The 24,380-nt window shown below is 44.1% G+C and overlaps 1 protein-coding gene across 1 annotated transcript in view; it reads right to left on the bottom strand.

Moving 5' to 3' along the window:
- Window positions 1-786: 786 nt before the first annotated feature.
- The window catches only part of LOC119964288 (protocadherin Fat 4-like), a 93,003-nt gene continuing 69,409 nt past the window's right edge, over window positions 787-24,380 (bottom strand). The window contains exon 9 of the mRNA XM_038793564.1: window positions 787-4,338. Within this exon, the coding sequence (XP_038649492.1) occupies window positions 1,874-4,338 (2,465 nt within the window). The 3' untranslated portion in view covers window positions 787-1,873. The remainder of the gene's footprint in view (window positions 4,339-24,380) is intronic.

Below are 24,380 nucleotides of genomic sequence, written 5' to 3'. Positions count from 1 at the left end.
GCCACCTGACTTGCCAATTTTTATACTCAATGCACCACCTTATGAATGCAAGCATGCCGTATGCCTTCTTGACTACCTTCTCCACCTGTGTTGCCCCTTTCAGTGATTTGTGGACCTGTACACCTAGATCTCTCTGACTGTCAATACTCTTGAGGATTCTACCATTCGCTGTACATTCCCTACCTTCCAAAATGCATCACCTCACATTTCTCTGGAATAATCTCCATCTGCCATCTCTCCGCCCAAGTCTCCAAAAGATTTAAATCGTGCTGTATCCTCTGACAGTCCTCATCACTATCCGCAATTCCACCAACCTTTGTGTTGTCTGCAAACTTACTAATCAGACCAGTTACATTTTCCTCCAAATCATTTACATATACTACAAACAGCAAAGGTCCCAGCACTGATCCCTGCGGGACACCACTAGTCACAGCCGTCAAATCAGAAAAGCAGACTTCCATTGCTATGCTCTGCCTTCTATGACCTAGCAAGTTCTGTATCCATCTTGCCAGCTCACCCGTGATCCCATTTGACTTCACCTTTTGTACCATTCTGCCATGAGAGACCTTGTCAAAGGCCTTACTGACGTCCAAATAGACAACAGCAACTGCCCTACCTGCACCAATCATCTTTGTGACCTCCTCGAAAAATCACTTGTACTTTAATAAATCAGAATTGTTAGAGCAATAAGAAGTCAGCTTTGAATTGTTGAACAGAATCTGGAAGGACTTCCCTTTTTTCTTGTTTGTGACGGAAAGGTTCTTCCAATTCAATATAAAGAGTTCGGTCGTTCAATAGTTTTACACTTTATTTCCGTAAAATGCATGTAATTCACCACACAAATCTGACGAAAACTGCAACCAACGTGATTTAACTATATTTTTGAAATCTTAATTACTATTCTATTTGAGAGTCCTTAGGTAAGTTGTTTCCAGGGACTTTGGAAGCAGATCCAATACTAACAGCTGAAAACCGATTTAGATACCTACTTGGAGAGGAATCTTCTTTCACGCTAGCGGGAAGAAACAGTACTGTGGGCCTAATTTGGCTCAGCCAAAGAGCCGGCATAATAGAAACATTTAACCGAATGGCCCATTTCTGTGCCAGACGGGACTATACTGTTCTGCAATTTCCTCTGCGTCATATATAAACTGACGTTTACAGTAAATAATTGAATAAGGTTCGCTCCACTACTTTCTCTAAAAATCGACCATGGTCAGTGAAATCGCATTGTCACATTAACATAATCGCATTACAAATTACCATTGGTTTGCTAAAGGTCTGGTGAATATAATCTGTGAAATAATGTCTTAGGAAGATGTAAAAACTCCACATGATGGTATTCCGGCAGTGCCCTTGTATGAATGAGTGTGTATTATTATTAAACGTGCACGAAATACGAGACAGAACATTTACCATACAATTGCGTTTAATTCCAAATATGTGTATGTGCAATTCTAGTCGGCATGTTGTGACATAAAACACAATGGAAGGAACGACAGCAGCGACTGTAAAATAATGATCTTTACGAAATAACTCAATTTGTGTGCTCAGTAAGTGGAGAAACGACATGTTTACTTGAATCACACTTTCTGTGGGCCCTGATGCCGTGAGATGATGCTTTAAAATTTCTGGCACGCCTTTTCTTCGATTTCATGTAAAGTGATGATAAAATGTGGAAGAAATAGTTAAGTAGGTCTTGCACTGGAAATTGCAATATAAGCATATTTAGCCAGATGTCGCTATGATTTACATCAAGGTCAGGTGATGTGGCGTATGGTTAACATAAATATTTTAGCTTATAATGCAATAGGTATTCAGGGAAGTACATACGCATTTCTCAATTGCTGGCGAAACACATTTTCTGTGAAAATTATTTCTTCATAATGTTGTCGTCAACAGTGATGCCATTCAGTGGTAAGGTAGGAGGAGCTGTATTGAGGAACAAAAAATCACTCTTGGATGATTCCGGCGATAAGCGAACCGTGTAACGAAGAGTTTCAGAAACAGGGAGCACCTGCCCAGCTCCATAACCATGCAAAGCGGATAATGGTGCAGGTCTGCGATTAAAGACGTCATTGGAATGTCGTCTCATGCAACAACTACAACTGAAAAGGCTGTGGTCACGCATGTAACTTCGGTCTTTCCTGCACTTCAGAACGACTAGAAATATAATAGTTGCAAGAAATATGACGCTTGTTGATCCAAAAATTATTATTAAATACATATTTAGATCTGAGACATAATCTGTGCTACTGAAATTATCTACACGGGTAGCCAGACTTTCCGTAATATTCGGCTGAATCGCAAAGAAGATTGTGACCGTGCTTGACAGACTCGGTTGTCCATTGTCCTTCACGAAGATAACCAACCTTTGTCCAGTGGTGTCTTTTTCCGTAAATTTTCTGGTAGTTCTGATTTCCCCGGAGTTTTGGCCCACAGTGACAAGACTCCGATCCGATGCCTCAAGCAGCTGGTAAGAAAGCCGTGCATTCTGCCCGGAATCCGCGTCATATGCAGTTACCTTAGTAACTAAGTAACCTGGATATGTTAATTGAGGCAAAATCAAGATTTCCGCTGTTGTGTTCCACGTTAGTGGCGAAGTAATAAGAGGAGCATTGTCATTTTGATCCAAGATAATAATGCTCACTATTGCAGTAGTGCTGAGCGCCGGTGTTCCAGCATCCTGAGCTTGAACTTTGATGTGGAATATCTTCAGATGCTCATAATCAAAGGAGCGCAACGCATGCATTCTTCCACTGTTGGAATTAATAGAAAAGTAAGCAGACGCAGGGACGTCTTCAATTAGATCCTCCAGTATAGAATAGGAAATGTCTCCATTTTGATCCAAATCAGCATCCAGAGCAGTAACCGAAAAGATGGATGCACCCGGAGTATTGTTTTCCATTAAATACAAATTGTATTTGGACTGCGTAAACCGCGGGACGTTGTCATTTACATCAGATACCAAAACGCTGATGGTTTTGTTTGCAGAAAGTGCGGGCGAACCAGCATCCCAAGCTGAAATAGAAACATTGTAGCGATCCATTCTTTCGCGATCCAGCATGTCGGTTGTTACCAACTTGTAGTGATTCCTTAAAGTGGTTTGAAGTTTGAACGGCATGTTGAGTGGAATCTGACATCGAACGCGCCCGTTTTCCGCAGCATCTCGATCCGTGATACCAAAGACAGAGATCACGGTACCTGGGGCCGCATCCTCTGATATCATTTTGATTGCTGAGTTCAGCTTTATTTCCGGAGAGTTATCATTCACATCGACTATTCGAACCAAAACTTTGGCATGTCCCACGTTTGGTGCGTTATCCACAGCTTGTACGTCAAGCTCATAAACGTCGGTGGCTTCAAAGTCCAGTAAACCTGTCACGCTGATCTCTCCGCTGTCTGCATTCAAACTGAATAACTCGCGCTCTCGTTGTGAAGCGTAATTACTAAATGAATATTTGAACTCAGCGTTCGCTCCTTCGTCTAAATCAGTGGCGTGCAGTTTTATCAACAATGTACCTTTGGGTGCATTTTCAAAGACATTTGTTCTGTACAATTCATGATCGAATACAGGAGCGTTGTCATTAACGTCAATTACGGTAATGATTATCTGAGCTGTGCCAGATCTATGCGGTGTTCCACCGTCAATAGCCGTCAATGTTAATTCAAAAGACGATTGTTGTTCGCGATCCAAGGGTGTTTTCAACAACAATTCAGCTATTTTGCTGCCATCGTTTATTGTCTTTAATTTCAGGCCGAAATGATCATTCGAACTAATCTGATAAGTACTTATCGTGTTTGTGCCCACGTCTGGGTCCTGCGCACCCATCAGAGGGAAGCGCGCTCCAGGTGTAATGGACTCTGCGATCTGCAATGTCATTATCCTTGTCGGAAAAATCGGTGAATTATCATTGACATCTAATATCTCCACTTCAACCGGAAACATGTCCGCAGGATTTTCCACCGCGAACTCCAAAGGAATGAAACAGATGGAGCGTTCCGTGCAAAGATCTTCCCTATCGATTCTTTCATTGACGATTAAAATCCCATTTCCCACATTTACCTCAAAATGCTGCTTTCTACCATCAGAGAGCAGCTGAAACTTCCGAGCTGATATTTCCCGAACGTTTATCTTCAAGTCATCAGCGATGTTTCCCACAAAGGCACCAATTTCCAGTTCCTCTGGGATAGAATAACGGATTTGACCGAAAACCAGGTTCGACATAAAAAGCAATAAAATATAAAATGCCCCGCCGTTCAGAGATTTCGCCATCGTTTTGGTTCTTGCAGTACGTATGGCAGATTTTCTGGTAAACAATTCAATCTCCGCCTTTTCTCATTTTAGTGCGTAGTTGATTTGTCGCGCAACTCTGATATTAAATACAAAATACACAAATGCGAACAGAGCGATCCGCCTGAACATGCCGCAAGAGGAAAGGCAAGCACTGCGTCTCTTTCTTTTCCACTCTGGTCTGTATTTGATGTTGATTGTGGAGGTAGATCTCTCGGAGCCTCTCAGCTCCTTATTGGCAGACAGCGACACAAAGAGCCTCAACCAATTACTGCACCAAGCTTTTCTTAAAGCAGACTCGTTTTGCAATTCTTCACAAACTGTGGATTGTATTTACAAGTGTTCAATAAAAAATAGCCATGCTCATTTTAATTGTATTGTCACATTGTGACATGTAAAAATATGCGTATTAGAATCCGGATCTGTGCTTTCATTACAATTTAAGTTCTAGAAAATCAACAAAAAAAATTATTCGCATAATCGCATATATGTCATCTGTTCGCCATCATTGATGTTTATTGTAAATAACGTTTAAAGAAATAAATTCACACTGTAATGCCCTTTTATTGAATTTGAACAGGTTCTGCTCTTAGAAGTTAATTAAAAACGGGTTGTAACTGCATGAATTCAAACTGTGGAGGAAAAGAAATATTGGTTTATTTTTTTAAGGATGATACCTTTGAACCAGCCGGATTGAAAGATTATAAGACCATGCGAAATATGAATAGTAATAGGTGGATCGGCCCCTCGAATCTGCTCTGCCGGTCAATTGGATTATGGCTGATCCGGTATTCCTCACGTTCACTGTCCTGTTCCTTCTCCGTAACCTTGATCAATAATCTATTTATCTCTGCCTTAAATTTACACAAGGACTCTTTCCCCACAATTCTCTGTGACAGGGAGTTCCAACGACTCACAACCTTCTGAGAGAAGACATTCTTCCTCATCACGGGAATAGGCTATTGAGCTGGATGATCAGCCATTATCATAATCAATGGCGGAGCAGGCTTCTGGGGCCCAAAAGCCTCCCCCTGCTCCTAATTTCGATGTTTCTATGTTTCTACTCAGTCTTAAATTGGCACTTATTTAGTTTGATGCTGTACCCTCTAGTCCGAGACTCTCCCGTGAGGGGAAACATGGTCTCAGCTTTTACCCTATTAAAACCCTTAAGAATCCTATATGTATCAATGAGATCACCTCTCATTCTGCTCAATTCCAATGCGTAGCGCCACATCGTTAACATGTGCTCATGAGACAATCCCTCCTTGCCATAGATCATCCTGGTGAACCTTTTCTGAACCACCTCCAATGAAATAATAGTTTTCCCTAAATAAGGGGACCAAAACTGCTCACAGTACTCCAGATGTGGCCCTTCCAGTACCTTGTGCAGTTGCAGCAAAATTTCCCTACTCCCATACACCAACCCCTTTGAAATAAGAGTCCAAATTCCATTTGCCTTCCTGATTACTGCTGCATCTGTTCCTCGTTTTCTGTTTTCCGTGCACAAATACCCACAAGTCCCTTTTTGTTGTGGCTTTTTGCAGTTTTATCAATTTAACTAATACCCTGTTCTGTTGTTCTCCGTTCCAAAATAAACAACTTTACAACTTCCCTCATTATACACCATTTGCCAACTTATTTCTCAGTTACGTAACCCTTCAATATTTCATTGCAAACTGGTTGTATCCCCCTCGCAACTTATTTTTCCGTCCGTTTTCGATCGTCTGGAAATTTGGCTGCCGTACATTCACTCTGTCCCACGTCCTTAATAAATATTATAAACAGCTGCGTTTCCATCAGTGATCCTTGTGGAACCCCAATGGCTGCATGTCTACCACCTGAAAACGCCCTTATGTCTACTCGCTGTTTGTTGTCCATTAGCCGATTCTTTATCAATGCGAATATACAATCTCCAACACCATGGTCTTCAATCTTATGACTTAAAACTTTATTTTGAGACACCTTGTCGAACGCCATCTGGAAGTCCAAATACTGCCTCCCCTGAAACCACGCTGGTTGAGGCTTCATCAAAAACCTGTAATAAATTAGTCAGACACAATCTCCTTTTCATGAAGTCACGCTGAGTCTGCTCGATCAGATTATGATTTGACAAATATACTGATATTACTTCTTTAATAATATATTCCAACATTTTTCCAATAGATATTAGGGTAATCGGCCGACAGTTACTCGCTTTTTGCGTCCCACTCTATTTGAATAGCGATGTCACGCTGGCAGTTTTTCAAGCCTCCAGTACTTCTCCAGAATCCAAGCATTTTGGAAAATTATAACTGATGCATTCACTTTCTCTGCAGCAATTTTCCCCCTTCATGCACGAGCCTAAGATCAATCTTAGCAACTTTCCATTCCGAATTTGCGCACAGACAATGACTATACCAGCTTCCACGATTGGTCCAGGCTCCCTGAGAGGCGCTCCGACATTAGTTACAGAAATATTTCATAATCCTCATATTTAATTATGCTAATTTAAAGGTTGGAAGGCTTACCCGACGGCTAGCGTGGAAAGAATGTCGTGATCATTTATTTTGAAATTCAGTGACGTGTGCGTAAAGGTGGTACCATTTGCATCTACTGGAACTGTTCTTCGTTGTGCACAGGCAACACATTGCCCTCGTCGTTCTGAAAACAGAACTCAGGGAAAAAAGTGACACATGCAGGCAGAGCTGCCCTCTGCTGGATATGCTGCTGCTTTGCTTTATTTCAAGACTCGAGAACAAATACGTGAGATGCGGTGGAATAAAACACAACGTTAAACTCCTTTTTATACTTTTCCATTGGTATTTTGGACCCACCATGAATCTTAGGTGTTAACCTCGAAATAACCTAACTTTGCTTTAACAAAGTAACTTTGTATTGGAAAAGCACACCGGTATGCATTTGCAAAGTATTCAAGGCATTATTGTACATTAAAGAAAACACCAATACAACCGTTGTATATTAGCAGCACTTGGAGAAAAAACAGCATACGCTATAGAATACTTTCTGCAAAGTGGATCTGGTCTTTGGTTGTCTTCATTAACTTTCGCAGATGCAAGGTCCAGCTGAATATTCGGGTCACCTGCAAATTCAAACTTTTTATCGTTTCGAATTGTTTCAATCAATCCTTCTCCCGCACAACGGAAATTTCCTGACTTTGCTCGTGCGACATCCACAAACGTGTCACTCCTCGTATTATTTTTCTATGTATTAAACCCTGTGGCGCTTCCTTTTTTTTGCGATACATCCATTGCTCTTTCATTTATTGCTTCCCTCCTATATCTATTTATGGATCCACGGCAATTCAATATTCTAGCACACATTCGATCCGATTTTACTCTTGCAATTCATCACAATTCGTGAGTCACGTCGGCTATATAAACGTGGATATATTTGGGTTTCACATTCGGGTCTTTAAAAAAAACATGCTTCTTTCCACACGCCAGGCGTTGTTCAGTGTCCCTGGCGCTGTGAAGCAACAGTGCTAACCGCTGTGCTACCGTGCCGGCAACAGCTGTAATGTTTGCCACCAGCTCTGCTGCCGAAGGTGCTGAAAAGCTGGCTGAGAAATGTCGGATTGCTGCCTAGGGGGCTCAACTCCATATTCTCAGTCAGGATTTACTCATTTGACGTCTTCTCGTCAGAGACACGCACAATTATGTTCTGCTACTTCCGCTGATGTAGGAGACTGTTGTATGGCAACTGTGCGTAACCGCATTCCCGTATGCCTGTATGCCTAGTTTCTGAGGTTTCGAGCGTGCCCTTTTGTTTAGCCTGGGCCTGCGAGGTGCCCACTTTGCGAATATTGTCATGGGGCAAGCACTACATAGGGCTTGGTGATGATGGGGTTAAACACTGGTGGGAACGGCTCATGCACTCGGCTCTGTTTTCGAAATAGTTATACTGCTAGTGCAACCTGAAGAATGGACTGATGTGCACTCCATTGTTATACTGTGAGAGATAACATTTAGAGGTGACAAGCAGACGCACTAAAATGTACTATGAAATTTGCGAACACACTTGATGTAAATATCAACCAATTATAAATGGCTTCAATACACGCTGTCTTTATCTTTGCAGGTTCATCCTCCCAAAATTGATCAACCGTTTTTTTTATTACTTTACGGCTACTGTGTTGAGAAGTTAAACTTAATATTTAGCCTAATCTATTTCTGATTTCCCAATTATTATATGTTCCTTTACTAGGTCAATTACTAGGGGACATAGGTTTAAGGTGCCAGGGGCAAGGTTTAGAGGAGATGGAGGAGGCAAGGTTTTTTACACAGAGGGTAGTGGGTGCCTGGAACTCGCTGCTGGAGGAGGTGGTGGAAGCAGGGACGATTGTGTCATTTAAGGGGCATCTTGACAAATACATGAATAGGATGGGAATAGAGGGATACGGACCCAGGAAGTGTAGAAGATTCCAGTTTAGTCGGGCAGCATGGTCCCCACGGGCGTGGAGGGCCGAAGGGCCTGTTCCTGTGCTGTACTTTTCTTTGTTCTTTGTTTGTTCTTTGTTCATTCGAACTGCAATATTTAAATTCAAGTCATTTCCCGTCGCTCCTGAATGAAACTTTCCATTTATTCAGCTTCCTGAGCACTCTATCTTCGTTTTCTTCGTGATTATTCCAAAGAATTTGCCTTCAAACGTCCTTTGTTGATGTTTTGGCCATTGCAATCAATTGTCTCCAATTCAATAAAGACGGACACTCTCAAAAATAGCCTGCTCCCTACCATATGACAATATGAGAACGATACTGCAGAAATGAAATATAATTCTTCTAATTTTCCTGACACCTCCCTCCTTATTGGGAAATGAACCGTCAATATTCGTTTTAGGATCCTTTTTCGCAGTAATTACTTTGCTTATCCACATACATAAACTATTACATTATAATGCGGGAACTACATGATAATATATGCAGGTTTGCTGTAAGATGGAGTTCACATCAGTCCCTTCTTCAGGTTGCAAATGTTGAAACTCCCATAAACTTTTGAAAAATAAATATTTTATTGTTTTTCACATTTTATGTTGCACGTTTCAGTTCTAACATTGAGTTATAGGTGTCGTCACCATACGTAGTATTTTACAAAGGCATCGTGGTGCGGTTATAATTATACAAGATAAAAGAAAGTAAAAAGACAACGACGTCCAAACAAACAAGGCTCAATATACATATTTCAATTTCCATATTCCGCCTCCCTTCGGTGGCTGTGGCGCCATTTGTTTGGTCTGCCTCAGAATCTGCCTGTTGTTGTTTCCAGCTTGTATTTCCCCACATGTTGCTGCTCCGCCGTCTGCCCTTGGGTCTATCCCATGCGGCTTTGCCCCTTCAATGGATTTTCAATGTGTCTGCAATGGGGTTTTGCCACCCCCCCCTTCCCCTTCCCCCTCCCAAGTCCCTTTCCTTTAAGATATGTGGCTCGCCTGTGTCATCCTCGTGTCCCCCCGCGCCCGCTCTATTGGTTGTTGACTACAAACAAGTCCTGGAACAAGTTGATTAATGGCTTCCACTTCTTACTGAAACCCTTTTCCGATCCTCGGATGGCGAATTTGATTGTCTCCTGTTGGAGAAATTCCGATAGGTTGGAAAGCCAGCCTGCAGCTTTGTGTGGTGCTGATCGCCAAAAGAGCAGGGTTCTTCGGTGGGCTATTAGAGAGACAAAGACACGGGCGTCTGCCCCCCTCCTCATGACGCGTTCTGGCTGGTCACATACCATGAATACACTTCTGGGCTTGGCTCTACCCTCAACCCCACAACCTTGAGAATTGCCTCAAAGAAGGCTGTCCAGAATCCGAGAACTCTGGGACATTACCAAAACAGGAGGGTGTGGTTGTCTGGGCCTCGCTGGCACCGTTCACATTTGTGCTCAAATGTGAACTTGCTCATTCGGGTAATGGTTAAGTGGGTTCTGTTCACCTCTTCCAGTTGCATTCGCGTTGTGCATGCGGACGTGGAGTTTGCCTTGTTCAGTGCTTTGCTCCAGAGCCCGCACCCTATCTCCATCCCTCGTTCTTCCTCCCATCTTTTCCTTGTCTCGTCCAGTGGGGAACGTGCCTCCTCTAACAGTCGACCATACAGGTACCCGCAGTTCCCCCTCCCTAATTTGCCTCCATCCAACAGCTCCTCTATCATTTATGGTCCTGGCGTCCATCGGTATGTTGTCTTTACTTTACGGAAGAAGTTTTTGATTTGTAAGTGTGGTAGTCATTCTATTTGGGCATTTGCAACCTTTCCATCAGCTCCTCTAGAGTCACTGGTCTGCCATCCATGAAGAATTCCAGAACTGCTTGTGTCCCCCTGTCCTGTCTTCACGTTTTAAAGGTGGCGTCAATTTGGCCGGTGTGAACCTGTGACTGTTGCAGATGGGGGCCATGGTGGAAATTGTGGTTAGGCGAAAGTGTTGCCTTCGCTGGTTCACTGTCCGAAGCCTGTCTGTTACCACTGGCTTTGTGAAGTGCTTGGCTGGCAAAGATGGCAGTGTTGCTCTGACAAGGGCCCAGAGGGTTGTCCCTATCCAGAAGTTCTCCTCCATCCTTATACGTTCTGTTTCCTGCTCCCTTACCCATCCTCTCACTCTTTTTCCTGTGGCTTCCGAGTGTTATGATGTATGTTTGGGAGGGCCAGACCACCCAGGCTTCTCTTTCTCTGCAGGACGCTTTTGGGGATATTTGGACCACCCCCCCCCCCCCCCCCCACACACACACACACACACACACACCAACTCACACAAACGCCACCATAATTTCGTCTACTGTGTGAAAAAGAACAGGTCTTGGTGAGATAGATCGACAGCGAACTGAACAGGGTGAGGATCGTGGGCAGGACATTCATCTTGATCGTCTGCACCCCCACCCCGCCCCTGCCAGGAAGAGTGGGAGCGTGTCCCACCTCTGCCTGTCCCTTCCTCGACCAGACCTCTCAGATTCCATTTGTAGAACCGTGCCCTGGATCCCACGTAGCGGAATTTGCTTTGGACTTTTTTAAGTGGCAGTACCCTTGTGGGTTCACTGGGAAGATTTCACTTTTGGTCAGGTTGTATTTGTAAACTGAGAAGGTTCCCAATTTTGTACAGGGGAAGCCTGCTCTGAGCCCTGACCACTCCCGTACCTTTATAAATTACATCCAGTCTACTCTGCTGATGGTATTTTTGATTCCATACATATGAATACCTCTGCTGTTTTCCCCCCGGATGGGGTCATTAACACGGTCATTAGACGCCTCATATTCAATGTTATTGTTTAACCTTAACAACGCCCGTCTGTTCCTCTGTGGCCATGTCTGGTACGTGGTTATCCAGTCGCTTGGCCAGGACCGTGGCCAGTATTTTGAGCAACGAAATGTGCCTGTACGACTCGCATTCAGTCAGGTCTAACATAGACAGAGTAATTTGGATTGAATTATCTCTCATTCGGATGGTAGTCATGCCTTCCATTCAACTTTTCCTACCTCCTCCCACTCTCACTTTAACATTTGGATGTTGCAGATCCCAGTGGGATGTTGGCGTCCAACACACCAGCATTTCAGTGGATGAGAGGGCGGTTGTCATTTGTGGTGCAATACAATACTGGAACAAGAACACAAGAGCTCGCTCCTAAAGTGCCACTTGTCATTCTCGTCAGTCCATTTTTCAATGACTGTACAAATGGCTCTGCTAAATCATTCAAAACAGGTTAAAAAAGAGCAATGCAGACATGGTGTATTCCAATTCTTTGCACAAAGTCTTCGAAAATGTCTCTCGTAAACATTGCCCTGTTATCAAAAACAAGAGAATCAGGTAACCTATAGAACATACAGTGCAGAAGGAGGCCATTCGGCCATTCTAGTCTGCACAGACCCACTTAAGCCCTCACTTCCACTCTATTCTGGTAATCCAATAACCCTCCTAACCTTTTTTGGTCACTAAGCACAATTTATCATGGCCAATTCATCTAACTTGCACATCTTTGGACTGTGGGAGGAAACCGGAGCACCCGGAGGGAGCCCACGCAGACACGGGGAGAATGTGCAAACTCCGCACAGACAGTGACCCAGCAGGGAATACACCTGGGACCCTGGCACTGAGAAGCCACAGTGCTGATCACTTGTGCTACCATGTTGCCCTAACTTGGCCTAGATTCTCTCTAGTTAGGGGAGCTGTAATATTGCTCAAGTTGCACAGTTCTAAAAAATTAGAATGCACATCCAGGATGACGAGAAACATGGAACTCAAAAAAGGCCCGGCAATGTGCACATGAAATCTATACCAGGGACGGTCAGGTCACTCGCATGGATGTAGTGGTTCTGGTGGCGCCGTCTGTCTATTTATCTATCTTCCTTAATGCTGCAGATTATTCTGCCGCAGAACATGTCCTCCAATGCCGCTCCGAAAGCACACTTTTCAGAGTGTTTGCATAATTCTGAAACAAAGTTAGTTCCTTGTCTTGTGAAATTTACTTTTTAATTTAAACTGTTGGACAATCACTCAGGCTTAGGATTGTGTTGCTTCTCAACGAGTGCAACTAAATGTGCAACCGAAATGCCCCCCGCCCCCCACCCCCACCGTTTCCGTTGTGTTGCTAAATTCTGATTAGCTTGTAAGTCTTTGGCACACACTCAGAAGATTTTAACCTTTTATAGCCTCATGTGCAATTCCACTTTCCCTCTTTGTTCCTGATGGCCCTTTTGTTTTCTTCTTGTTTCATATGTCCCTCTAGCAGGATATTGTGTGCTGTTCCAGCGTAAGCTGTCTGCTTAGACACGATTCTGGCACCTCTGAGAACATCTAGATTCTGTTTGCTGTGGGCATGCTTGAAGTACATGAGGGCTATCCACTTGGTTGAAGTAACTGGACCCATATCTGTATAATTAGTCCCAATTCTGTCAGCATTCACCTGTTCCATTTTCCGATTAGCAGTGAGTGCTGAGTTTCAAATGATGTTGTGCAGATGATTCCACTTTGACACCGCACTGTGGCTATGAACATTGCTTCCCAAAACAGTATGAGCGTGGATGCACAAGAACCCCTGCGGCCATTCTGGAACACTGGTATGGCAAGTATTGATCCGAAGTCAAAGTTTCTTCTTGCAGTGGAATATTTGTCTTGGCTGTGACCTGAAAATGCTACACTAGTGAGTACTGGTTCCACAGTCAGCCTTGTGGTATCTACGATCGAAGAGGACACCGTTGAGCGTGCAAATTCAGCACAGTTTGGCATCGAATTTGGAGAGAGAAACTCGGTTAATATTTCGAGTCTAATATAGCCTATTCGGAAAAGAAGAAAGGGAGGAATGATTTGAGGTTTAGGACTTTTAACAACGATTTAATTGAACCAAAGACAAGGGGTGTATTTAGTGTTCAGAATAAAAAGGTTCGATGCAGTGGACGTGGGGATTTCACAATAAATGTCACCACGCACTAAAAGCAAAGTAGCTGAAAGTGTTCATATCAGCGTAAAGGTCAGCATTGGATCAACGCAAAACACATTGGAAGAAGGTGCAGACTGGCACATTTCGGGGAAATCACGCATTTGAGGACATTGTCCATAGTCTAAGTCTTTGACCTCAATGTTGCGACAAAATGTACAGTGCCTGATCAGAAACTGAGGTGTTGTTACAACAGCTTGATTAGAGCTCCACTGGACCATTGAAGCAGGTAAAAGGCAGGAACCTGCACAGAAGGGGATGATGGTGATTTGGAACGGCACGCGACCAGAAAGTCACCGTTAGATCTGCAGCCGAGAGCACGTAATCCTCAATTTGGCTAGCAAATCTGTGCGTGGCCTCCTCATTGTAGGGCATACTGCATTGTGAGCAGCCAATACAACAGGCAGAATTGAAAGAAATACGAGTGATTCAGTTGACTGGAATATTTTGGACATTGCACCTTGGGAAAATGTAAACATCCAGGTATTGTACAATCTGGATTTGCATGGGAAAGTGCGATTGGAAGGGGATAAGGTGTTGGGGCTGAAAGGTGAGGGTGTCGCGGAGGCAATGGTCCTGTCAGGATCATGGAAGGGGGGTGGGGTAGGGGGACTAGAAGACGTATTTGTTAGGAGCATCAGAATGGAGTTAACATAAGTGATGGCGAATAATCCTTTGAGGAGGCTGGTGGAGTGAAAATTGGGGACAATGAAAACTATATTGCGTTTCGGGGAGGGACTACAACTGGTGAGGGCAGAGATTCGTGAGTTGGGTCAGACGTGGTAGAAGACACTATCATCCACAAAAAGGGAACTTTTCGGCTGCGGGAAAAGAAAGCCATTTGCAAGTGCCCTTGTGGAAGGTGGTATAATCGGAACCGATGCAATTCAAGTGAAGAAAGTAGTGAATGCAATGGGTTCCTTGCAGGACCAGGGTGTGAGCAGTTGTATGCACTGAAGCTCTGGGAGCCAGTCGGCATGTAATGAATGTCAAAATACAATGGGTTGGATACCCTTTCTGAGCCTAAGAAGAGAGGATCTGTGGTGTTTTATATCAAAAGAACCGGCGGCGCATCCTCACCGACTCTGCGACGCCTCCTCAGCGACCCTGCGACTGGTGAGTGGCTAGCAGCCACGCCGCGCAAAACTCCATCTCACACGACAAAAACGGCAGAGAAGGCTAGATCAGTGGCCACACATGTGCATGGCGACGACCTGCAGTGGTTGCGCCACAAAACATGGCGCAGGCTGTGCACGGACCCGACCTACCAGATAGTGCCCCCCCCCCACCCCCATGCCACTCCCTGGCCACCCGCTAGCAGTCCCGCCAGTCCTCTTGGAGCCACCCCCCGCCGACTGTGCCGTCACTGGACACAGTCCACAGCCGCCACAGTTGGCTCCCGATCGCTGAGCCCACAAGTCAACCCTGCAGTCGGGAAATCAACTCATCGGGGGGTGAAGCATCTGGGCGAGGGCTTTCACGTGACGTGCTAAGGCCATCCAAACGGTGATGCCATTTCGGAGGGAGTCGAGCATACAAAGTCTGCGTCAAACAGGCACCGCCGCCGATTTCCGCATCAAAAGGGATTCTCTACCTGATTGCCAATTGTGAAATCGGCATCAGGGAACTGTGAATCCTGCCCAATCGATCCCAGAAACGGAGTCTTGCTGCCCCCTAAGGAAGGCAAAGTGTTGGAGATGGACCACGTGAAGATAAAATAGGGGTGTAAATTGGAAACAGAATTGTTTAGTTTTCCAGTTGCAGGCTAGAGTATGAAGTCGCACAAATTCAGTCGTTGATATTGGAAAATGAATCTTGAACTGGAGGCCTAAATAGGATTGCAACAATGAATGGCTCCACACCTCACAAAAAATAAGCAATACAGGTACAATGTCTCATGCAGAAAGCCATAACCGCACTTTAATTTGGTGCAACAAGGATAAGCTACAGGTGAAATTCACCAATGAAAGAGCAAATTAATAATAATAAATGCTTATTGTCATGAGTAGGCTTCAATGAAGTTACTGTGAAAAGCCCCTAGTTGTCACATTCCGGCGTCTGTTCGCAGAGGCCGGTACGGGAATTGAACCAGCGCTGCTCGCATTGTTCTGTATTACAAGTCAGCTATTTAGCCCACTGTGCTAAACCAGCCCCTATTATTATTACATTATTATAATCTTTAGTATTATAATCTTTATTGTCACAGGGGGGCTTTCATTAACACTGCAATGAAGTTACTGTGAAAAGCGCCTGGTCGCCACATTCTAGCGCCTGTTCAGAAGGTGAAAGAGAAATTAGAATGTCCAAATTACCTAACAGCACATATTTCAGGACTAGTGGGAGGAAACCGAAGCAACCGGAGGAAACCCATGCAGACATCGGGAGAATGTGCAGACCCTGCACAGACAGTGACCCAAGTTGTGAATTGAACCTGGGACATTGGTGCTGTGAAGCTACAGTGCGAACCACTATGCTACCTTGCTGCCCACAGCTGTGCAGAAGACAAGGTTGGTCGTGGATGGGGATTGTTCTTGCTTCCATTCAGAGAAGAAACTGAACGCAATCAGACTGTCTTTGTGGGGAGATGAAGCCAGAATAATTGGGTATCTATAGTGAAGAAAGTGTGGGTAGTGTCAGGGAACTGGAATAGCTTGAAATCACATCGGTCCGTAGGAGAATCATGAATGTATGTGGGAAGAGGCAGAAAAAACCGAGAACAACTAGAGTCAAGAAAGGAAGAAATAAGTTCTGTGAAGCAGGAACATGATGAAACGATGGATCCAACAGGACAGTCCTGTTCTGGAATTTCGAGAAGTATGCGTTTGGAGGTCCATGAAATTTTAGCCTAGAAAGTACTACCTACGCAGCAGATTATTTAGTGGCAGCCATGGAAACAATGACTAGATCTTCAGTCTGGTGTAGTCGTCCAGGGGTAAATAGCAAGAAGTATCTTAGAGTTTGTGCCCGGAATCTGCAACGTCGAGATTGGTAAACCTGACGCAACTGCATCACCTCTGTCAGCAGACTTAGAAATCTACATAGAAAATCGAAGCTGGAGTGGATCATTCGGCCCTTTGAGCCTGCTCCACCATTCATTGCGATCATCATTGCTCATCAGATTCAATAGCCTCGTCTCATCTTCCTCCATATCCCTTGATCCATTTAGCACCAAGAGCTGTTTATAATTCCTTCTTCAAAATCAAACAACGGTTTGGCATCAACTACTTTCTGTGGTCGTGAATTCCACAGATTCACCACCAACTGGGTGAAGAATTGTAACCTCACCTCAGTCTGAAGAGGTTTACCCCTTATCCTCAAACTATGACCGCTAGTTCTGGACGCCCCCACAATCTGAAACAATCACTCTGAATCTACCCTGTCTATTGCTGTTAGAATATGTTTCTATGCGATCCCCTCTCACTCTTCTAAACTGCAATTCATATAATCCAACCGACTATGTCTTTCCTCATATGACAGTCCCGCGATCCCAAGAATCAGCTTGGTAAACATTCGCTGCCTTCCCTCCATACCAAAAACATCCTTCCTCAGAAAAAGACACGAAAACTGCAAACAATACCAGGTGTGGCCTCACCAATACCTTATACAATTGTCACAAAACATCACGATTGCTATACTGAAATACTCCTGCTATGAAGAAAAACATACCATTTACCCTCTTTACAACCTGCTGTAGACCTGCGCTGATTTTCAAAGACTGATGCACGAGGACACCAAGGTCTCAATGAACATTTTCCTCTCTGAATTTACACCATTGAAATAATAACATTTTTGTATTTTGCCAGTGAAGTGGATACCCTCACATTTATCCACATTATATTGCATCTGCAGTGCATATGTCCACTCACTCAGCCTGTCCAAATCACCCTGAAGCACCTATGTATCCTCCTCACAGCTCATCATCCCACCCACCTTTGTACCAGCTGCAAATTTGGAGATAATACATTTATCTCCCTCGTCCAAATCAGTAATATATCATGTGAACAATTAGGGTCTGAGCACAGATCCCTCCGGGAACCCACTAATCACTGCTTGCCAATTGGAAAAACAGAGTCCGACACTTTGTTTCCTGTCAGCGAACCAGCTTTCAATCCATCTCAAGATACTCCCCACAAACCCATACACTTTAACTTTACATAGTAATATGCTATTGGAGACACTGGAAAATCTTCTCAAAGTATAAATAAACCATATCCACCATCTCTCACTGGTCAACTCTACTCGTTGTATCGACAAAGAATTCTAGTCGTTTTGTTAAACATAATTTCCCTTTCGTAAATACAGGTGGCCTTTCAGTATATCACTCCTGGCCAAATGCTGCGCAATGAAATATTTGAAAATGGACTCTAGGAACTTCCCTACCACCAACGTTAGGCTATTATTAGCAAATTCAAGCATGGGCATGCAGCCCGCTTGACTGCTACCCCTTCCACAGACAGTCCATTCCTCCACGACCGACAAACAGTGGAAGCAGTGTGTATCAACTACCATATGCCCTGCATAAATTCGCCAAGGTACCTTAGGCAGGACTTTCCCAATCCACGACCACTACCATGAAGAAGGACAAGACCAGCAGATAGCTGGGAGCCCCATCACCCACAGGTGCCCTTGCAAGTCACTCACCACTCCGAAATGGTAATATTTCGCCGTTGCTTCACTATTGCTGTGTCAAAATCCTGGAACTCCTTCCCTGACGGCACTGTGGGTGTACCTACACCTCAGTGACTGCAGCAGTTTAAGTAGGCAACTCACCACCACATTCTGAAAGGCAACTGGGAATGGACAATAAATACTGGCCAACCACTGATGCCCACATCCCGTGAATGAATTAAAAAGCTGCAAAACAGCTTATATTCTGCTGTCTTATTGTGTGACTGATCTTCTCAATTCAGAACTAACAACTCAGGTCGATGGAAAAAAATACTAATTTCTCTAGTTTCTCCACGTCACTGAACTTTATCATTAATAGGATCATTCCAATATTTTTTCTGTACCCATGAATTAATTCCAGCTAGAATCGTGGATTGCAAAAAAAAGAGTCATCACGAGAGAGCGAGATTTCCAGGAAGAGATGGTGCTGCTGCCTATCCTGCTGCCGCTGCTCGAGCTTTAAACCGAAATTTAGATGTGGAAACACCGGGAAGGCATAGGATGATTAGATTCCCTGCTAAGTCGCAGAGTCACAACAGGAAGAAGTTCAATCGAATAATATATGATTTGATTTGATTCATTGTCACATGTACTGAAGTACAGTGAAAAGTATTTTTTATGCGGCCAAGAGAACGGACACAGTATATAGTTGGCAGAAAAAGAATAATCGACAGAGTACATTTAACAGTAGCCGAGCCTTAGTGAACAGTGGCTGGCCCTGAACAAATCCTGTCTGATCATCATGTCTCACCCCATGGAGGGAGAGCAATATCCTTATCGCTAGCACGTTATGCCATTATTTGGCACCAACATTCAGCATGTCTTAAAGGAAGTGGCGAATGAGTTAGTTGATGCATTGATTCTAATTTTACAAAGATAACTAGATTCAGAGAAGGATCCAATAGATTAGAATATAATCTAATCTAGATTATAGATTAGAACTATTTTTTATCTCAAAAAGGCAGGGAGACAGAAAGCAGGAAACTATGGGCGAAATCTTGAGGCTGCCTTGACGGCCTGCAGAATCGATGGTGAGGGCGAATAATGTCGTCAAAATATGGAAGCGGGATTCTCGCAGGAGAAATCATGGGCTGAATTCTCCATTCCGGAGATAGGTCAGGATTTGCGAACTTCCCAGCAACGGCGGGTGGCAGGTGGTGGCATAAAGTTTGCTGGACGCAGGATTTTCTGATTCTGCTGCTGTCAATGAGGATTCCCATTGAAGCCACGCCACCACGAAACTAATGGAAGGGTGTGCAATGCTTGCAGGACCAGTGAATCCGGCACCAAGGAACAGCCGACGACTTCTGGCCTAACTGTTCCCGCCGGAGTAAAATTATTTCTGATCTCTGCTGGCGCTAAAGGGGCGGCAAGGAGAGATCCACTCCTTTTCCTTGCAAATATACGCATGGAGGAGGAATAATTTTATTCTATAGGAATCCTGGTATTGGAGCACCAATTTCAGCGGGCGCCGCCATGCTGAGGTCTGGAAGCTGCACCTCCCCTCCTATCCCCACCACCACCCACAAGGCCGAACCCTCCACTACCGCCGGACCTGCTGACATGTCCCCGCTGACAAGTAGAGTCATTCTTCCCCTCAACATCACGGGAATACGCCCCCATATCACCCATGCACAAGCGTGACCTGAGCCCTACCTCCATCAGGCTCCCTCCAGCAGGCCGCCCATCAGACACCCCAATCATAGTCATGCATCTTACTCCAAAGGAAAGGGCCAACAGGAACCCCAGCAGGGACCTTAACAGAGACCCCCCATAGGACTGTCAACAGAGGTGCCCAACCGAGACCGCCATCGGACCCCCAAAAAAGACTTCCAACATAGATCCACTTCATCAGTCCACCTGCCCCCATCCAAAAGAGAGCCCTGCCTGAAAGCTGAAGAGCAGACGAGACAATACCTAAAAATCATTGCATTTTCATTTACCCTTTCCTGACATCCTCAGACAGAAGTGTTTAAAGCAGGAGCTGCTATATCGTTCAGAGTCTTCTGCGCATACCAAGTATAATTCAAAAGGGCTTGAAATTCCTTGACAGCCTTTGAAATGAAAATTTTCCATTCGATTTCACACAATAGGGCAGGGCATGAACCAATGACTGACAGTGTTGTTATTCCTGAGAGTGCTGTTTGGTGCATTGTTTATTGATCTTCCTTTTCACGCTCGAATGCATTTCTATTGCCCTGATTGGATGATAACCACAATGCTTATAAACACACTAACTATGATTGGCAGCCCCTCACCTCATCAAAAACAGTTCAGGCATAAAGCTAATAGTCGCGCTGAACATTTATGCCTGTGACCGATTCCAGTGTTCTACGTCGACCTGTGAGGGATGTCGCAGAAATCCACACAAAGATGCCCCTGAGTTGGCACGGATGCCATTTGCGCCGTGGCATCAGACTACATCACCTTCAGAACGTACCATCAGGCAACCATACCAGAGAAAACCCCAGATCAAAAACACCCATATTCGAGACAACTTAAATCAGAGACCCCCATGGCAGTGAGCCCAATACAACTTCACCCATATTAGAGACCATCATATCAGAGACCCCCCTATCAGAAACCTACATATCAGGAACCCGTGTATAAGTGAATCCCCCCCCCCCCCCCTCTGGTTTCAAAGACCGGCATCAGAGAACTCCGATATAAGACAACACCATACCAGAGAATCCACCATAACACAAACCCACCTATCTGACATGTCCCATATCAGGGACCCCCACCACGGAGCCACCCCACCCCCATTCCTCCCGATCAGCTATCCCTGTCTGGAAGTTCAAGTGCAGTCCATGGAGAAAAAGTGAAAAAAACATTGCTTTTTCACTTACCTGTCCTTTACTCCTACTGCCTCAGACAGATGTGTCGGAAATAGCTGTATCGTCCTAGAAAGCCAAAACCTATCACAAGGGTCTAAACCCCCTCAGATACTTTGATCAGCGAGATTTCTATTCAGTTTAAGGATGAAAATAGCTTTTAGTAGGCTGTAATTGACAGGGCAAAACCTTCCAGATAGCCATGTGACTCGATTGTTAAGTTTAATTTCCCGTTACTCATGAATGCATCTCAACCCTCCTGTTCTGAAGCTAAACAAATTGTTTTATAAACATCTAGGAGAAAAGCGTTTTCACTTCTTTTTCTGAGCAGAAAGCACATAACTGTTCTAGATACACTGACAACCTATCAGTCATAAAAACATTAGATGAACAGCCTGCTCATAATGAATGGCAGAGGAGGCTCGAAACCTCCGATAGCCTACGGAAATTGTGTTCCCGTGTATGGATCTTGCTGGAACACAGCAATTCCATTAACGCAAATATTGATTAGTTTATGTTCCCAGTGGCTAGTGTGAAACATCTACGTCCAGTTCTGTTGAATATGGGGGCTGTATTTAAGCTGCAGTACTTTGGTCTGCCTGTCGTTATTGGCTGAACCTCATGTCTGGCAGCAACTATTTGAATGCATGCAGAAAATTGCGCTCCCCTACCCTCCTGTGTAAGTAGAATGAAAGTGGACTTGAATATACGGCACTGATTCAAGAGCCAGAAATCTAGCTACTGATGAACACTGACAAGCAGTGAAAACACATTAAAGGCAAGCTGGATATTGCACAGGCAGGGGAGGGATTCTGTCGCTGCATTATATTCCAGAAGGAGACTGTGGAGTAGTAATAATATAACTCGAACAATTATATAGGAAGCCAGGCCGGAGCTCGAATCCCACCATTATAGCTGGTGGGGTTCAATTGTTTTACAAAATTATATAAGAATGTGGAATTGAGAGCTTTTCACAGTCATAAAAACCCTTCTTCCCTCCAGTAACCAGCCTCTCTTCTGGCCTTCCGTTCGATGTCACTCTAGACACAAATAATGTAATTGCCTCTAAATTGCCCTCTTAAATGGCATCTGGAGCAATCCATTTTGTACGATTAAAGCTGAAATTATCTGTCGGAGTAAACCAACTTCGAACATCGTTTCGTGTGTGTGTATAGTTTTGTTTTTGACAGGGTTTCATGGATCAGGCGTAAGCCTAGTGAGAACAAACAGCCCAGTCGTGTAACAATTATTTAAGACTATTTATTAAATTAAAGAAAAGCTCCATGAATAGTACGACTTTACTTCAAGACTAAACACATGAAGAATACATAGCTTATCCAGAACCTGCCCCTTGTTTAAAATTTCTCTACGTTCACTGAACTCCATAAGACTTTCCCTGTCCCTTAAAAACATCCAAATTATAAAACTGTGCAAGTTGATTCCAGCTGATACATACCACGTCATACAAGCTTGATGATCAAGTCTCGAAGACATATTTTCCTGGTCCACCAAAGACATTTACACCCCCTGTGCCAAAGTTTGTGCACTGCCTTCGCTCCACGAATTAGAGGCTGCTTGATATTATCTGGCTTTCTCGGTTGTTAGCTGTAAAAACCGACCAACAGGCTGCGCGGTGGAAAGGCGTCCAGCCAGCCTCTGCTGGCGCTGCTCAGTGTACCATTTCTCCCCTTTGATTCTGCATTTTACGCATATGGCTGTCTGCCTCTATCAAACTCCGTGACTTCAGTAATTTTCACGTGTATACCTGAATGATCTCCGGACCGTCGAGGTAGTCTGCTTCTATGAATAGGTGATTCATACCTGATTCTATCTCGATGTCTGCTAATCTCGTTACTGAGAAAACGCCTCTCATCCTGCCTTTAGAATGCTGGCTCCCGATGTGGTTTGGCGGATTTCTGCCTGCTGCTGTGCAGATCACTTTCTAGTATGCCCTGTTAAATTCGTCTTACTGCTGTTAATAGGCAGATACATGACACGCTGTAACAAACTACTGCAAAAAACCTCAAATGAATAAATCTGGAAAGAGTACCTCGAATGGAGCGGGGCAACTGAAATAAAAGAAAGGGAAACTCAGCCCTGCCGACCCTGAAAATACTTCTTTATAAAACTATGTGCGGTTTGTATAAAACTGGGAAGCTGTTCCACATTCTAATCAATTAAGAGCCTATGAGTGTCAGAACCACTAAATCATAAAGTACAGCCAACAGTGAGATACATTGGGTCATTAGTGGCCCTGTGGTTTCTCAAAATTGGCTCCAGGCTCCGTGAAATCTTATGACATCAGGTCAAACATGTGGAAGAAATGTTAGCCTACCCAACGTTGTCTGCATCTTGTGAAATAATAAAAAATGGCGCTGTTGCAATTTAAAAAAAAATACTTTATCAGAGTTACAAAGCCAGAGGTCAGATTTTCGACAGGGGGCAAACCCTTAAACCAGCTCCTTACCTTCTCCAAAAACTAATTCAAATTGAATCCAAGTCATGGTCCCCACAACAGAGTCATGCCAGATTCAGGCATTGCACCTGACGTCGCGCTCATCTTAGCCAAATGGCCAAGCTGTTGCAATTTTGCCTACCAGAGTCTGGTTCAGTTGGACCCGTCATTGATTATTTCTCCATTCATTCATAATAACTATCTTTTAGAAGTTTGGTTGACATTTCCCTTAACCTGCCCCCTTATCCAACCTTCTGATTCGATCATCACTTTTGCCCACATGGTCTCCAAAGACATTGTTCGACTCGGCTCAGGTCATTTTCTCGCACTAGAACTCTCAGTATCTCCCTTCTCATTGGACCGAGAACATTTACCTCAACAATATTCTATTAACCACATTGCAGAATTATTTGCCCCATCCCCACCCTACCACTCACCAACCACTTACTAAAAGATTATCCCTGTCATATTTGATCAATTAAAGCCCTGGAAAAGCATGACACCATAGCTCTTCCAATAGAGTTTTGATTCCCTGAAGATTTTTATCCTCTTTTTCTCTCTATCTATCTTTCGTTCTGTCTCATTATCACGGGGTGTAGGGCTTCCGCATGTCCTCTGTAGCGTGATCATCCCCTTTTGCTTCCAAACACCCATCGTTTGTGTTCCTCCCCTGACCCATTAACGCCATGCCCTCGGCAAATTTAAGCCATGTTTCTTCTGTTACCA

The sequence above is a fragment of the Scyliorhinus canicula genome, chromosome 4, assembly GCF_902713615.1.
Source record: "Scyliorhinus canicula chromosome 4, sScyCan1.1, whole genome shotgun sequence".
In the NCBI taxonomy this organism is placed as follows: Eukaryota; Metazoa; Chordata; class Chondrichthyes; order Carcharhiniformes; family Scyliorhinidae; genus Scyliorhinus; species Scyliorhinus canicula.
The sequence above is the reverse complement of the archived record's forward strand: the minus strand, read 5'-3'. Positions and strand labels throughout refer to the sequence as shown.